At 38.7% G+C, this 17,905-nt stretch overlaps 1 protein-coding gene and 1 long non-coding RNA gene across 3 annotated transcripts in view; one reads left to right on the plus strand and one right to left on the minus strand.

The window, feature by feature from the left end:
* The window catches only part of LOC100639403 (protein arginine N-methyltransferase 5-like), a 45,576-nt gene extending 29,691 nt beyond the window's left edge, over positions 1-15,885 (plus strand). Inside the window, exons 15-17 of the mRNA XM_019995465.1 lie at positions 8,602-8,702; positions 8,746-8,851; positions 15,854-15,885. Of these exons, the coding sequence (XP_019851024.1) occupies positions 8,602-8,702; positions 8,746-8,851; positions 15,854-15,870 (224 nt within the window). The 3' untranslated portion in view covers positions 15,871-15,885. The remainder of the gene's footprint in view (positions 1-8,601; positions 8,703-8,745; positions 8,852-15,853) is intronic.
* Positions 15,886-17,053: 1,168 nt separating this feature from the next.
* On the minus strand, positions 17,054-17,785 carry LOC109581397 (uncharacterized). 2 transcript variants are annotated; one of them, XR_002184623.1, is made up of 4 exons: positions 17,739-17,785; positions 17,622-17,690; positions 17,504-17,572; positions 17,054-17,138 (listed from the first exon to the last, which is right to left on the minus strand). It is a non-coding gene; the product is annotated as an uncharacterized LOC109581397 (long non-coding RNA). The 2 variants fall into 2 exon arrangements; XR_002184622.1 differs by lacking the exon at positions 17,054-17,138 and adding an exon at positions 17,411-17,453.
* Positions 17,786-17,905: the final 120 nt, after the last annotated feature.

A 17,905-nucleotide genomic window follows, 5' to 3' on the forward strand; every position in this document is an offset into this window, starting at 1 on the left:
ATTTTTTTTACAAATATATTGATTTTTACCAGTATTAATGTTTGTAGTAAGCTTTAGATTAGTCCTATATGGTCCACTTCATTAAAATTGCTTTCTTGCATGCATAGCTGAGATATCCAGCCTTGAAGTTGCTAATATTTCAATGCAGAAACTTGCTAATGTTCCCCCATGTACGTCATCGCGTGACCACGCCCACAACTGGAAGTGATTTTGACAAAATGGCTGCAAGGCAAGAAATTGCAACTTTTGACCCAAGATTTAGTATGGAAACAGTACTTTTTGATAATTTTACTTATTTTTCCTATGATTTTTTCTTTATTACCAACTTATTTCTGCAAAAAAAATTTTTGGGTTGAGTTACCCTTTAAAGATTGGGATCATTAGCTTTCATTATTCTAAGCATGCAACTGCAAGAAAAAGTAACAATACCACAAGTAGGTGAATTTTCTTGTTTGCTATTTTGAGTCTTTTTCTTGCAGTTGCATGCTTAGAATAATGAAAGCTAATGGAGAATAATGGATCATTTCCCCCTGTAAAGGAATGGAGTTATCTGCATCTATTCCTCTTGTGACATCATGTTTAGCCACACCCACCGACAGGAAGTAACATTGAAGGAAGCAAAAATGAGCATTTTTGAAGGCTCATATCTCAGTGAATATTTTTTTTTGAATGATGGGAGTTGGAACACATTATTATGATCCCATTGAGCCAATAAAAAAATACCCCCAAAATTCGCAGAGCCTACCCTTACTGGCAATGGAGTGACAGGTAAGCAGCGACTTGGCAGACTTTCATGACGCACTCATGTTCCCCCATGCTGCCTCTAAATTTGTGAAAAATAATTATTTTGGCATAATTAATTTCGTTTGACATCTAACATTTTGTTTTGAAAATTACTTGCCCCAAAACAATGATGATGAATTTTTAGAGAAATTACGGTACTTGATAAGTTATGTTTCAGCTACAAATTAATATAATTTGTTTTGTGTTTTGTGCAGAGGTATTGAAAAAAATTATTTTGCTACCAGACATTTGTTCAATTCACTGTTCATGCTAACAGACATAACACATTACCATGAAAATACACAAAAATGATGCCAGGCTAATAGCAAGTAGCAGAAATCATTAGATGATTAGAGATGGCTTTTTAAGAGTCTTAAATATTGATTATTCCTTGTAGTGACACCAACTTCAAGTAATAAATTATTATCTAAACAAAATTCTTTAATAACAATAATTCTAACCATAATAATGATCTTTTTGACTTTTAGATGCCAGGTAAAGTCTGGTAGACTGACACATACATGTAACAATGTTAATTGATATCATACATCTGTGAGCATAATGGTATTATGCATATCTACAATGGCAATGTCCACATGTAAAAGTTAATACTCATATACAATTGTTACACATATATAAGGATTCTAAAGGCTGGTTTACAATGTTACGCAAGTCTGACATTACGTAGACACAGGAATAAAATCTGGTTCTATGTTAGAGGAAAACATATGCTTCTATAGGTCAAATGCCTTACTTCATAGTGTAAACTAGCCTTAATACATACATGCACAACAAATACACTTACATATGGACATACAGTACTTGAATGTTAGAAAGACCTATGTAATAGTATTACACAAATATATAACATTAATACAATAATGGTGTTCCTCATGTATACAAGTGTAACATATCGTAAATTTAGAAATTTTCGGATGGATAGAAAAATTTGAAAATAAAAAAGTTAAAATTTTAATTAACTCTACTGATAATATTGACAGGGAAAGCCCACCAACCCCTTGGCTCCTTATCAGCTGACTTACCTTTCCCCTCTCAGTTGACGTCACTACTACTTTAAGGTCTGCCACTTTAGCAAGAGGCGTGACCCACGAGAGGACGGTAAGCCCCACCCCTTAGCCCACCCAATATCCTAATGAAGCCATATAGCCAGTGTTGCCTCTAAAGCCCTTTGATAATATGCCTTAGATACTCAAGGATTTGCCCTTGCTGCCACTGAATGAAGACCCCACTAGGGCCCAGTGTAACCCTGGGTAGAGCTTTGGGGATGTAAGACCCCCGGTGGCCCGGTGTAAGCCGGGAAGGGGCAGCCAGGCCAAGACAGCTGTATGCAAGGCATGACATTGTTTAGGGATTAACATTTGAGGCAAAAGGCTGTGGTTATTGGCATGCAGGAATATTGATTAGTTCTGACTGCAGGGTAGGACTTAATGCCCCAAGGCCCCAAAGTGAAGTGTTGGTTGTTGGTCTAGATATGTTTGGATATGAGGGTCTGAGAAGTCAAGTGTAAAAAGGAGAGCAAGGCCACAATGACCAGCCAGGCAAGATTAAGTCCTAAGCAAGTGGCAAAATACAATTATCTAAGTGACCTGAGGGGATCTAGTCTTGCACTTACTCCTGACATTCTGCTGATAAGAGACTGCTGCTACCACATCAAGAAACTCTGCCTTCTTTCTGAATGACAACATATTGTCCACACTAGAGCATTTGCTGTGACCAATATTATGTCTAATCTCTTTAGGTCCGGATCAATATGTAATGACCCCGAAGTAACCCACACCGGGCCAAAGTTGGAGAGATGAAGGGCTGTAGCAAGATGCTTTACAACCTTACCACTGAATAGATTCAGAATAAAGTAAACACGGTTATACAACAGAACACTAGAAACAGGGACATAGTAATGAAGAGGCAGACAAAGTCAGAGAAGAATATAGCTGTAAGGGGACCAGGAGTGATTAACCCGACCTTATTTTTTTAAAAAGTACAAAAAAGGTTTAGATTATGCAGACTGGGGAATAGAGTTCCACTTTAAATTATCCTCCATAGTAGCACTGCAAGGCTCCAGCATTGAAGTGCTAGAGAAGCATGACTGATAAAAAGGCCAGACAAAAGTTCATGGTCTAACTGTGACCCCGAATCCCACAGTTTGACATCAACCAGATTCCCTGAGAAGAGAAATCCAGGGGAGGAACATCATCAAGATGGGACCCAATTAAAGTGAGTACACATGGATGGCTACTACTAACTAAACCAGGCGCACCACCATGAGGTGGCCCATAAACTTGGCCTAGTGACAGCCTGCAATTAATAGACCTGACGTCAGATATCGATCTAGGCCATTGGAAGCTTCTATACTGGATTTTACCAGACTGACTTTACTGACCCAGCAAAGGTAGCCCTCAGGGCTGCAACCGTAGTGAAATCCAGGAATGAACAGGGAGAACAAGGGAGAAAGAGCTTGACAGTAGTCATCATTTCAATCATTGAAGTTGTAATTAACCATAATTTGATGCACAGATCTGGAAGAACAGCATGGCACCTCCTGAGTATGAAGTGATGGACCATGCAATTCAACTTAATTGAAAAGAGTTTTGCTCTGCTGTGAGGATACACTGAAAACCCTACTGTGAAGGAGACTGAATCTTACTGCACCTTGTAAAAGTACCAGTAGCTGAAATGTAATAAAACAATGGAAACTGGGGGACAACCCAAGGTAAATTAAGACATGGATGCTGGTGTGATTCTGAATAGAAAATTTGCTAAAATGAAAGGTGACCCCTTAGTCAATCTATATAGTATAGGTACATATATAAGTTGAGTATATAGCCATCTGAAACCCCAATGAGGATTTGCTTGCAACAGTTAGAGCTAAGAAGCCAAGCTTCCCTGCACCAGAAGTGCAGCGGGAATAGAACTTTGAGACTCCCTGAAGCAAAGTTATTAATGTCAGCAAGACAGAGAGAGCTAGGGAAAGGAATACTGCTCACTGATGGACAATAGCAACAAGAGTTGCAGTAAAGTAAAGGGACATACCCCCTGACACAAGAAGGAAAAAAAGGACCAGAGGACTCACAACTCTAGAGAGCACTGGCCCCTGTACTTATAGATAGATATAAGTAACATGCCCAGACTGACCACAATTGTGTCTACAGGTGCAAACCACACCAAATGTCAAAGGACTGGAATACCCGCTACTGATCAAGCTGCAAACTGGAACAGTATTATCTGTAGTAGGCATAGAGGAGATACGAAAGCTTGCTCTGGCCAGAAAGGCTGCCCCGAGGCAGGGCTTAGTACCACTGAAAGTGATTGTTGTTTGATGGGCATAAACCATGAGAAATAGAAAACACAATAAGAATTCAACATGAAATAATGCATGAGAATCCATGAGAAAATGTCCCCCTGCGGGGCTGAGTCAGTCAGAGAGGGAATGAGTAAGGAAACTGGAGAGCCAATACCTCTCAAGGACCAAAGTTAGGAGTAGACCTGTATGCCCAAATATGGAGCAGAGCATGGGCCTCCTGGCACCTCTCACTCCATTGTGACGAAGGGACTAAGAGGGGATGACCCCAAGACCTGAATACAGAGTGCCCTATGGACAGGAGATAGACCTAAGGGAGAGAGGGATTTGGGAAATAAGCCTGAAACAAGACGCCTCGACTGAGGGAGGGACCCAAGGGGGATTCAAGCCTAAGAGCACAGAAAACATGAGTGAGAATCCTTTTGCAAGGGGAATTGGTTAAGCAGCTGAAACACTTCTAGCCACCCGACCCTCTACACAGGAGAAGGGGTTTGGCTAACAACTGGATGGCAGCTACAAGAGAGACCTTACCATGTGATGCTCTACCACATTCAAAGAAAGGCAGGTCAACAGCCAACCCACCAGTACCAGCAACAGGACCAGCAACAGGACCCTTGGAAGCAGAGCCAGCTGAAGAACTGGTTCGCCAGCGAGTGACAGATATAGAAGTTCCCCCCTGAGGTCTGACTGACAATGGAAAAGACCCCCACAGGGTGGAAGGCCCCTGAGGGCAAGGAGACCCCTGACAAGAAGAAAGTCCCTCCTGAGATCTGACTGTCATTGAAAATGACCCAAGAGGGCTGAAGGCCCCCTAAGGGCAAGCCAGTCCCTGATGACCAAGCGATTGGGGCCAAGGCAAGAAGACCCTTGAGGGAAGGGAGGCCTGAGAGACAACAAGGGGAAAAGGCCCTGAGGGCAGGTCCTGGCAGGGAGGCCCACAAGGGCAAGGGAACCCCGGAAGGTGAGAGGCCTAGGTGGCTACTGAATTTAGAATTAACCAGAGCTCAATAATATTTGGGAGTGTGGTTAACTAATAAGCCAGTTACCACAATAGAACAACTGTTGGTTACAAGAAATGAAACCAGTAAAGATTGCATAGTAATCAAAAACACGCCTCTTTGGGCGTTGTATAGAATGAAAGCCCTAGCCTGGGCCTAGACCCAAAGGTGAGAAGGCCCCTGAGGGGAAGGTAACCCTTGAGGGTGAGAGGTCCCCCAGAGGGCAAGGTGACCCTGGAGGGAAAGAGGGGCCCCTGAGGGCAAGGTGACTCAGAGAGCCCCTAAGGGCAGCATAACCCTGGAGAATAGGAGGGCCCCTGAGGGCCAGGTAACCCTGGAGGGTGGGAGGGCCTCTGAGGGCCAGGTAACCCTGGAGGGTGGGAGGGCCCCTACAGGCCAGGTAACCCCGGAGGGTGGGAGGCCCCTGAGGTCAGGAAGATCCAGAAGGGAAAAGCCCCCAAGGGATGACCCCAGATGGAGGGAGACCCTGACAGCAAGAAGGCCCCTAAGAGCTGAGCCCTAGGGGGCCAGGAGACCCCAGAGATGGGTGAAAAGACCCCAGAGGGAACCAACAGCCCGGAGGGTGGAAGGACCATAGAAGACACAGCAGTCCTAGAGGGCATAAGCAAAGAGCCCTAGTAGATGTTAGTGGTGATGACAGGGTACCCAGTAATAATAAAACCATTAAAAGGCTAGTGAGCAGAGGGTAGTAGAGCTAGTGATATAATCATGAAGAGCAAAGTATTATGTAGACATAGTGGGTGGTGCTACGCCAAAATATGGCAATTTAGCAATTAAAATATAGCAAGACAACAATGATCATTTCATTTCAAAAGTAAACTAACGCAGTCAGAAATAACAGAATTAATAATAGTCATAATGAGCACAGCAATAAATAGTCTCGATAATACACAGTGGGTTATGATACTTAAAATACAACAGCAAACGAGTTAACTAAAAAGGATTGACCTTCTTATCACAAAAACTACCCCACCCAAAAAACTCATTCCCTAAGACTGAGAGGCATGAATGCGTACAATATTCACCAGCAGACAATTGAAATAGCTTAGACCGGATTACAAGTAGATTAACCATTCACTAAAAACTGAAACATGGTATTTTGTCTAAGCAACTGAAATTATGAAACTATGCAATAGCATGACTGCAAGTACAGGCTGAATCAGTAGTACAAACTCCATTAATAAATAGAACACATTTATTTGTAATAAATTATGTTTGTTTTGAAGGCTGATGACCCCAGAAGCTGAGCACATCCTGGAGAGCAGGGTGGCTGCAAGGCCTTGGAGGCGGAGACAATACAGAAGGGCTGCCTACTTTGGAGATGAGCCAATTGACTGCAAGTGTGGGAAGACCCAACTAAGAGGGAAGGAATAGACTGCCACAGGAGTTGTGGTTAGTGCTTCCCTGCTGAGGAGGCTAGTGAACAGCTGTCTCAATGGCATTAGTTCCAATACCTGGGATGAGGATTAGTACGACTCACATATTGATCACTCAGGTAGGGGAGTTATCTTGACCTGACCCCCAAATCACACTCTCACCCCCACAGACACCCCCGTACACACACACACACACACTTACCCCTGGAGGGCCTGGCCAACAGTACCAGGACCAGAGTCCCTTAGAAATAGATCTTCTAACGAGATTGAAGAAGTGGATCCATCAAAGGGAGTGGGTGTGGATCTAGTGAATGAACGTCCGTGATGAACTTGGGCTAGCCCAGCTTACCAGCGGAACCCCATTACACTCAACAGCTATTCTCTAAGTACTCACCTCCGTGGCCATAACCAGAGGACTTTCTGGCTAACGAGAATGCACCCCAGTGTCTTCTGAAGGCTTCAGTAGTAGGAACAAGACAACCGCTCGGGGACTGAAGAGATGGAAGTGCTACGAATTATTTCTCAGAAACTGCCGGACCAGTTCCAGGGACTGCCAGAAAAGTGAACGACAAAGTAAAACTGATTGCACTGATGAACTGCCAGAGAGAACCCTAACAGAGATTCAGCCATTCAGCCAACAAGACAGCAACAGTCAGGAACCAGCTACGCATGCGTGAAGCAGCGTAATATATTAGTCTGAGTTAACCTTCATTAACCACATCGCTTAATCATCAAACAATTGAATATTGAAATATTTGGGTAAAAAGGAATTCCAGTATCCATGCCATGTGGCTTGACTTTAGTTATCTTCAGTACTGCTCTGTGCCCTCTACTCTTTTCTTCTTGGTCATACTCACTCTCTCTTGGTCTTATGAGCTCCTTGATGCCTGTTCAAAGTCATTCACTGTTACTGCTTAATATTAAACTTAAACTTAATTTTGGAACAAGATGGCCATCCAAAAATTAAAGTTATTGAAAATTCATTATCCAATTTACTTTCTAATTGGAAATTTCCAAAATTTACGGTACGTAAATGCAATTGTATGTAACCTACCTAACAGGGGTAATACACAGTAAATTACACATTTAATCGTTATAAACAGGGTTAAACCATAAGCAGCTGCAGAATTGTACTGCAAGTAGGTCAAAGGTGTGGCCAGCAGGTGGGAGTGGTCAAAAAGTGGGTGCAGTCATAACCACACCCACATACTGTACTCTTGAGGTTGAGCCGGTTACGACATCTGTTGCAGCATTTTGTGAAAAATCCTGTTAAAATAAGCTCTCAACTACTCAATGAAGAGATACTTTCCATTGCTGTGTTCAAGAGGAAAGAGATTTAGTACCTGAAACAACTTTTTCAATATAGAGTATAGCTAGGTGATTTGGCTCTGTGTTGCTAGCTGTCTATACTTTTAGTTGCCAGGTAAAGTCTGGTAGACTGACAAAATCTACTTGTTTTAGACAAATAAAAGAAGTGACCATCAGCTTGCTTAGTTTATTTGAACTGAGGTAATAAAGAGTAATTGAAGACCGGTAATTGGCATGGCTACACAACTTGTCTCACAACTATGCTTCCAGTAGTTAATGTGGTACCCATTTAGGAAGAAAAAAGTGTCAAGCTACATGTACTGTCCATTTGCATCTAAACTGTGTCTCTACCACAATGGATTAGGGCAAGCCTAATATATGATTTTGGTTTTCAAATCGTATTTCTTGTTATAAATCATGTGACTTCTTGTCAATACTTTAGTGTACTGTATAGGTAAGAATTTTGTATTGTAGTGTGTGATCTAAAGAGAGTATTGTAATTGTTCCACCCACAACAAACTTTGGAGTGGCAGTAACAAATTCTGCAAAAAGTCATCGTAAGCTTCCAAAATTTGCCAAATTTTTGCTGTTAAAATTTTTAGATATACTGTATGTTAAAGAAACTTCATATGCAAAGTGCCCACACATTTAATGAAGCTCCGTTAATTGCATTCTACTCAAGGGTTTAAAGCATATTACAGTAAAGCTTTTTTACTCTTCTCTGCTTTTTATTTATGTACATGTACATGTTATGCATAATAATGTGTAACGATTTCACTTTATGTTATGCCTGTAGGAGATGGAGTTAGTATCCCTTTTCAGTATTCCTCGTACCTTGCACCACTGTCTGCTCCCAAGCTATATTCTTCAATTGAAGAATGCCGGGAAAGGGATAAAGTATGTTTGAATTTATTTGGATACTGAATACTTTTTTTATTAGAAACATTTCCTTGCTCATTATGAAACACCATATGTTGTTCGCTTGTGGAATGCCTATGTCATTTCGCCTCCTCAAATATGTTTTTCTTTTAATCATCCAAAAAAGGGTAAGACGTTTGTAATAATTAGTGGCTATTAGTTTAATATTTGTCATTTGAAAATGTTTTTTGGAGACTTCACTTAATTATACACTATAGACCAGTTGGTGCTAAGTATATTCATGGAATTTTAAGTATATTCATTGTGATACCATAAATAAAGTAAAATTTTTCTGCTGCCATTTTGGAGTCCTACTTCCAATGGTTGTCTATGGAGTGATTGTGAAAAGAGCTTATTCTCTAAAAACTGCTGTAGTTATTTGTTACAGCAATCTAGCTGCTGCTTACAAAACATTATCCAGTGTCTATAGTTGGCTCATGAGTGCCACTAGGACCTATAGGAGCAAAGATATTGCTTTCTCTGATTCTACTCTTAGTAGCTAGGACTCCAAAATGGCGGTAGAAAAATTTTACTTTATTTATGGCATCACAATGAATATACTTAAAATTCTATGAATATACTTAGTGCCAACTGGTCTATTTTTGGGACACTCTGGTTGCGGTAAGCTTGATGGAACCCCTTTTAAATGAAGAAAGTTTTTTCATCGTGTTTGTCTGTATTGTTTGTTTTTATGTATAATTAAGGCCATCTAGCTTTTTACATAGTTCTGCCTATGGTGGTTGGGGGTGGTCGGGACAACCACCTTAACTAATGAACCAACCAGTTTATCGCTTTGACCAACCATCCAATTAATACTAATAGTCATACATAAAGCATGATATTGTAGTCTACTAGTATGGTGTACATAAATTTAAAAGGAACAATATTAGTCTCCAACCACGTCCAGTTTTTTTCAGGCAGAACCCTGTGAGTAACATACTAACATTATGACTATCAAATGAAAACAATTTTTGAGCTCTCCTCTACTCAGGGCATACAATAAGGTTTCAATTTTTGGGTGAGCAAATGTGCTCACGAAGAATCTTATCCTAACAAATAATGGTTAGCATGTAGCAATTTTCATTGAGCACAATACTGTTAAAAGTTGATATTATTAGCATTAAAATATATGTCTGTCACTCATTCATGTCATTTTTACTGTTAGATACAGTGCAGCTGGTTCATTTTACAGAGAAAAATTTTGCAAATCCTTAAAAATAACTTGGTTTGTAGATTAAATATTTGTGGTTTGGAGCTCTGAGTCATGTCACTTTCACTGTTAGGACCAGTTTTTAGTTAAGTTAAATGTCTTTAGCCACTACAACTAGGCGCTGGAACTGCTGTCTAACTTATTTGACAATTTAGTGGAAGTGGAACAAGGGAATCATTCTGAGGCTCTATCACATGATACTCACAGGTGGCGGAAGGAACTGAAATGTGGGGGCCGGAAAAAGGAAACTAATTTAGCACGCGCCAAAAATTTTGGGCCACGCTCCTTCCAGAGGGCATTCTGCTCACTTTCAGCAACCATAACCATAGATTTTATAACTACGTACCATGGATTGGAAACTGATCACCTGATCTCATTTAATCAATGTTTGTGAGTGTGGACAGACTTTGTAATCATCTCTCTTCTAATCACCTTTGGCCGCTTTGCGGAAATGGTCAAGAGAACTGCCTGATTATATGTAGCTGGAAGGTTTACTCCATTATTTGAAATTGTTAAAACTGTGGTGTGATGCTTTGTTTTAATTTAACATGAGAAAAAGTGAGCTTTTTTGCCATGCGTGATAATTGTGAAATCTATTCAATCCATAACTTGCTTGGAGTAACTAAAACTAAACAAGTTAAAGTATGAGAATATGCATCAAACAAAGCTACATGAGGATAGGACAGTTACATTACGACAAGCGCTAAGTACCAACAATGAACTTCCAAAATGTCCATTTTCAGGGGCCCATCTATTCAACCTATATCTTTAGAACTAATGAAAAAGGACCGACTTCAAAAAAACTCCTGGCAAGAGGAGAATGCTTAAAGTGACCTACAATACGATGACAAAGACTTAAAGTTTCAGAAACAGACCTTTGAGAAAATACAGCATCATGTATATCTAATTGTAGGGTGTGGGTGAAGCAACTTAAGTCTGGGTAACCACCATCTCTAAATGCTTTCACTATGTTTGATGCATTGTAGTGCTGGGCGATAGTGCTACTATCATATCACGATTGATAGTTCTTAAAATTTTAACGATAGTGATACTATCACGATATTAACAATTAATTTTAATATATTTATTTAATGTAACAAAATAGGCAAAAGGATGAAAGGTAGATGAATATTTGAGGTTTTCAGCTAGAAGGACATTTTCTGGATGTAGACAAGCTCTTTTTTTAGTACCTATATTCCCTGCAGTACTATAAATACACATTCAGAGGGAACTGATGCCACCGGTATACATAAATATTTCCTAGCTATTATTGGATAACAAAAGAAATTTGTGTTCCACCATGCCAAAGGATTGTATATCATATATATCTAAGCTAATAGGCTCTAATATCTTGAAATTTCTGCATGAGCCTTTTGGAGATTATTCAAGCACTCAGAAATTTTACCATCAACAGCAGGAAAACTAAAATACTTCCATACAACACTAGTAGCACCAGGTAAAGGCAATATTTCTGTTTCTTTTTGGAGCAGTACTGCTACTAATGATAACATCTTCCATTTTTACAGCTGAACTAACTCATTAAAGTAACCACGTGTTTGATAATGCGCATGCGTACATGTACCACGTGTCAATCGTGATAGTGTTGATTCAACTATCACGATAGTGATAGTAGATTACTATCGCGACCATCGCATATATCGATACTATCGCCCAGCACTAATGCATTGTCTCGTACAACAAGGTGAACAGATGTGTTCTCTATATTCCAGTTCTCCAACATAGTATTAAATGTGTTACAAATATTTTCTCCTGTGTGTGACTCAGGAAAAGATTGCACATGCTTCTTTCTTCACGAAACAGTGATTTATCCAGTGAGCTGTAAGACTAATCATTGAGTCATTACTTACTTCAGTACTGCAAATATCTGTCGTAAAACTACATGAAGGTGCACTGGCTATTTCATATTTCAGTTTCGACACTATACCTTGGTGTATGCTTGTAAAAACTGAATCAGTAAAGCACTGTCTGCTTGGTAAGGTATACCTGGGTTCTAATGTGTGAAGAAGAGATTTAAATCCTTCATCAGACACAATAGAAAACGGCTGGAAATCAAGTGCGATCATTTCTCCAATCTTTTGAAGAACAAGAACAGATCCTTTATTGTTTATATCCCATGGTCGAGCACAGTTATAACTTTCTTGTAGCGTTACATGCTTACTTGTTCCAGCACCAGAAGGGCCGGAGCTGTCATTTCACATTCTTTATCAAACCGTTTCTTCTTTTCAAGATAATCTGAGTAAATTACTGGGTGTTTTTTTGATGTATCACCAAATTAGACATATTCTAGGTCTTTGTTGCTTTTCTGCCACGCGAAACGTTTTCAGAACAGTTATTACAGGGAGCAAAACCTGGTATCTTCACACTCCACAAAGAAGTGCCAAATAGGTGACCTTTTCCTCGTCGCCATTTTGTACACGTGCTGTCACATGTTGTGCGCATGCGCCAATGTAAAACCACATGTGTATTGGTTGCCAAAAATCATCTCATTCTATCAGATACCCATATCAGCTTTTTACTCTAATTATTGGCCGATAGTGGTAACCGATCCGATTATTGGTGCACCCCCACGTCACATTTCCTGATGGTAGGGACATTACTACGACTGCAACTCATTGGTCTAGTGAAGATTCCTGTTACGGTACATAAATGAGATTATTTGTCCATATATAACCCACAAATGAGTTGAACTGAAACTTGGAGTTGACTTGCCAGCATTGGTTTTATGACTATTTTAGTATGAACCATACTGCAAATTGGCCCATCGAAAATGACATTCACAAGTGCTAAGTGCAGATGTTTTCACTGTCAATTTTGTTTTGTACCTTTTTCTCCGAGATTTCAACTGCACTCTTTAATTTAAGTTTATATTCATTAGAATAACTAGAGAAGTAAGGTAACTAGACCCTTTTATGAGTGATATAGCTTATTACTGAAAGACCAGAGGCACATGTTGACTACAAAATTACTTTTGTTTTGTACCCTTAACTAAAAAGCAGCAAATAATTTGGCCTTAAAATTTTTTACACAAATATCTGTTGCTGTTGCGGAGGTAACAGAGGTATTTTCACATCTACATTACAACACAGTGATAATTTAAAACTATTTATTCATTTTCTTAATGCAAGGCTGTTTCCAATGACTCTAACAATCTTTCTGGTAGTAATTTTTCTGAAAAGCAGGAAAGGGCTACTTGTAGAACAACACTGCTGGGAATACTACCAGACCTGGGGTCAATTACAATTGTAATTGTAATTGAAGGGTCAATTACAATTACAATTATGTAATTGTAATTGTAATTGAGCTTCAGCTTATGTAACTGAAGTTTCAAATATATTTGAGTTACCTAACTACAGAATGTACAGATGCACAAAGAAATGTTCTTTATGTACTTTGGTATCTTTGGGTGTTTTTGATACTGTAAAGTACCGAAATAACTTCTTTTTAACACATAGTGTAAGCACTGCAAAGTATGTTGTTACAATACATGTACATCAAATTGTAATTGTAATTGAAAATGTAATTGAAATTACACTGTCATGGTGTAATTGTAATTGTAATTGAGCCTATTCTTGCAAAAGGAGTGTAATTGAATTCGTAATTGTAATTGAACTTTTGTAATTGACCCCAGGTCTTAATACTACATCGTATGAGGGATAGTTTCTCTTCTAATATCCAGAGAAGGCCTGTCATGGACCTGTCAACCTGTCAATAGCTTGTTTTCAAATATTCTTTACACTGATTATTTGGTAAAAGTGATTAGAGTTAATGTGGTACGGGCAAAGAGCATTTCATGCCAGGAATGGTGGTTTCCGATCCCTTTCCTTTTAACTCTAATATCTATGACGTTTTCGAGTTGTAGGCTTCTTACCGACACTGTTAGGTAGCCCAGACTATGCCAGTGCCCACAAGTTAGCAGTTTTGTTTGTTCTTTTATACCATTCAATGAAGCTAGGCAAAATGCTTAATGATTTGGCAGTTGCTAAAGTATGTGCACAAGTAGACTTTGTTTCGTAATTCAAATACTCACATGTCAGCTTTCCATTCTTGTAATACAGAACTAGATGCAGCCTTGTTGGATTAGAGTATCAGTAACTGCTTTAGTTTTAGCTAATAGTTGTGATGCTTTTAGCCACATTCCTTCATATATCTCCCGTGGCATATCCACATCCTTATATGATAGTAAGAGTGGTGATATAACATCAGCAGTGCCATCAGTGGAACTAGCTTCAACAGATTGAACAATGGGAATTAGTGATAGCTTATGGATAGCAGCCAGAAACTTTTCCTTATATCCTCTAGTGCATTTAACCCACTTGCTGGGATCTTCTCTATATGATATATATTCTGGTGATACTTCATAAGGGCCAGTATTTAACATGAAAGCTCTTTCAACATTCCTGTATTGCTGCTCTACTAACTCCTTCATAGGGTTGCAAAATATATTAAGCTCAGATCTCTTAAAATCTATCTTCTGCTTTATCCTCACATTAGCTGACTCATTGGAATTGTTCGTATATTTACTTGGTGGATCACCCAATCCTGCAGCCTGTCTATGTGCTTTAAGCATACAATCTTTCATTTTTCTACTCTGATATTTACAGAACCAATTAAAAAAATTTTGGTTCACTGGATGACCGAATGCTATGCTCCCTTTGGTTCCAATCTTCCTTCAGCTCTGTTAGCTTTGTGTCAAAATCTGTTGGAAGCTCGCAATCTACCAAGCCTGGGATTTTATGAGTCCCTTGTTGACTCCCAAAAGTATCACGTACAAATGCCTTGCCCGCAAATGGCTTTGGATTACAACAAAACCTCACCATATCATTGAGTTGATGATCTTTTGCTAGCACACACATAGCATCTGGAGCCCCTGGACATTTCTGATGAACAATTCAACTTGAAATTCATCTTTCTCACACGTCTCCATTATAGCAATCAGAGGATCATTAGTGCTGGACGTTGATGGCTTGCAAGATGAAACTACATTATAGATTTGTTTCCTATTTCTTGGGAATAATCCAAACACTATCAGCATTCATCACACCGCCACACTGTTCAAAAGTTTGGTCATATGCTTCTGTTTGTTTGTTAGCTATAAATGTGACCATAATTGTCAAAAGGTACCTTATGGTGGATTTTTAAGTTCATCATTATGATGAAAAATATCAACCTGTGAGTGCTCTGTTAGACAACCATTGTTTTTCGAATTTACATAGTAACTTTTTGCATCCTCTGGAGCAATTTTATGATAATTGGAGCTCAGGAAAATGGATTTTTTTAGCCTATAAAGACCAATTTTCCTATCTGCCATAAGGTACCTTTTGGTACCTTTTGTCAATTATGGTCACAAATGAAATTAAAAGTAATTTCCTATAACAATAGCACAAAATGTTTGGAACCCTGATATACATGTAAACACCATACTATCATGTAGCTAGAAAATTTGGTGAACTAAAAATTTGGCAAAATTGGCATTTGGAAGCTAATTCGCCAAAATTTTAGTGTCCGATTTCATAGGTTTTGTGGGAGTATGCACAGAGTTAAAATTTCACCAAAATTTGACCTCCTCAACCTCTTTTACAGGCAAACCAAATTTCTAGCTATATGGTATCTCAATTGCTACAGCAATGTCATGGGCAATTAATTGAAATATGGATGCTTATTGTCACAAGAGAGCTTTCACGTCAAAGCCTGTGCTTAATCAAAATCGGCACTTAGTCAAGGGTTGTGTGTGATCTAGGAAATAGAGTAAAGGGTTAATTATCAGCCACGCCCATCAATCGGACACTCTTGTTTCACTGTGCTAAAAATTTCTGCTTATCTTCTTTTATCAGCTGGTGCTTCTTATCATGTTAAGTTATTACTCATAATATCAGGCTAAAATAGCTCTTTGTTTTTACAGGAGATGCTTTCAAGTGAAAATTATCGGACGGTCTTCACTTCAGACATGAGAGTGAATCCGCGGACGATGGCTCTCCTGTTAAGAGGGAAGAGAGAATGGTGCTCTTGCTATTATCAATGATTACACCAATGAATGGGGTTTACCAAAAGCAGACAACTTTGAATCTATTCTGCACTAATTGCTGGAAATCGTCACTCCACCACGGGTCCTATGGGAGCCATATTTCAGACACCCAATGTTCGGACGCGTGTTAAAAATAATTTTTTTGTTCTATTTAGTCAATTCTGCTGTTTATCCTTATTAATTGTTACCAGCCATATCCTATTATTATTATTATCAATAATTCAAACACCATGATCTTCAGATGAACTATTAATATTCTAAAAAATTCATTCAGTTTTATCATTCACAAAATTAGATGTAGTCATGTATTACATTGCTTGCAAACAAAAACAAAACTTTTATCATTAGCTTTTTGACAAGGTACAGAAGCACAAATACAATGAAGCACTATGGTGCAATGGACTTGCCTGCTGGAATTCACCTGAGTGATATGCATTACTTGTACTGTGATATTTTAAGCAATTTGAAAAAAATTATTATTATTGACTGCATAGTTATAATGATAATTAAAATAAGCTATGGGTGTGGTCAACAACTAACTAAATCATGGCACATGGGTAGGAGAAAGAAGAAAAGCTGAAATTTATTTTAGCATCTGAAGCTCTATTCCAAGAAAGAGTTGGCACAGAAAAATTTTCTAGACATTTAAAAGAGACTGAGAGAGTTTGGTTGCTCCTGCTTTCCCCAGTGCCGCCTGAAAAATTCTCAAAGAGGCTAAATCACAAACTTTGAGCAACAGTAACTCACAAACAACGAAGTTAGGACAAAATCGTTCTTTTTATTTTTTGTTAGATGGGATTTTCTACCTCTGAAGCAAATCTCAGCCCTGTAGAGTGAAACACGAGCTCTCACCTGGAGAGAGGTCCCCTGGTTTAGCAGTTCACAGCTTTTGGTGCCACGGGATGCTACAAGAGCATAACTAGATGAAAGAAAGCAACTTTATCTGTTGCTAGAAGAAGAAATAGAGCTCCAGACTGCTCAGACAAAAAGATAATTTTTTTACAAATCAATTAAACTGTGTGGACAGAATGACAGAATGACAACCCAACTGCTTAGTATCCGCCTACGCAAGCGTGGCAAGTCCAATGAAGCCACTTATTGCATCGAGAGCACTCAATCCAAGTCACAGCACGTCGGTGTTTGCAAGTTTCTTTTTCACAATCTATTATAATAATAATAAAAAATAAAGGCAGGGCAACATAAAGGTAATAGAGCATTATATACTTAACCCTTTAACAACTTAATTTTTATCATAATTATTACAAAACAAATGAAGGTTGTTCATACTAGTTTCATTGCTACTCTTTGGTGCACTATAAGCTTTACCGTTAACAACACCTCTCTGAGTAATAATAGTATCTAAATTAGAGATAACTATATATTAATAACATATTTTATAAATTCATACCGGTTTCATTGCTACTCTTTTGTGCACTGGTTTTACCATTAGCAACACCTCTCAGAGTAATAGTAGTATCTAAAATTAGAGATAACTATATATTAATAACATAATTTATAAATTCATACCAGTTTCATTGCTACTCTTTGGTGTACTAGCTTTACCATTAGCAACACCTCTCCGAGTAATAGTAGTATCTAAATTAGAGATAACTATTTATTAATAACATATTTTATAAATTCATACCAGTTTCATTGCTACTCTTTGGTACACTAGCTTTACCATTAGCAACACCTCTCCGAGTAATAGTAGTATCTAAATTAGAGATAACTATATATTAATAACATATTCTAAAATTCATACCAGTTTCATTGCTGCTCTTTGGTGTGTAAGCTTTACTAGCAACACCTCTCCCAGTACTAGGTCTAGTAGTATCTAAATGTTCTAATTAAAGGTTTTACAGTGAAGCATGGTAAATGCCTTACTGAGTCTTTTTTCTTCTTGCAACCTTTTCTTTTCTTCTTGTAACC

This window comes from Amphimedon queenslandica, unplaced genomic scaffold, assembly GCF_000090795.2.
Source record: "Amphimedon queenslandica unplaced genomic scaffold, v1.1 AMPQUscaffold_13444, whole genome shotgun sequence".
NCBI classification, from domain to species: domain Eukaryota; kingdom Metazoa; phylum Porifera; class Demospongiae; order Haplosclerida; family Niphatidae; genus Amphimedon; species Amphimedon queenslandica.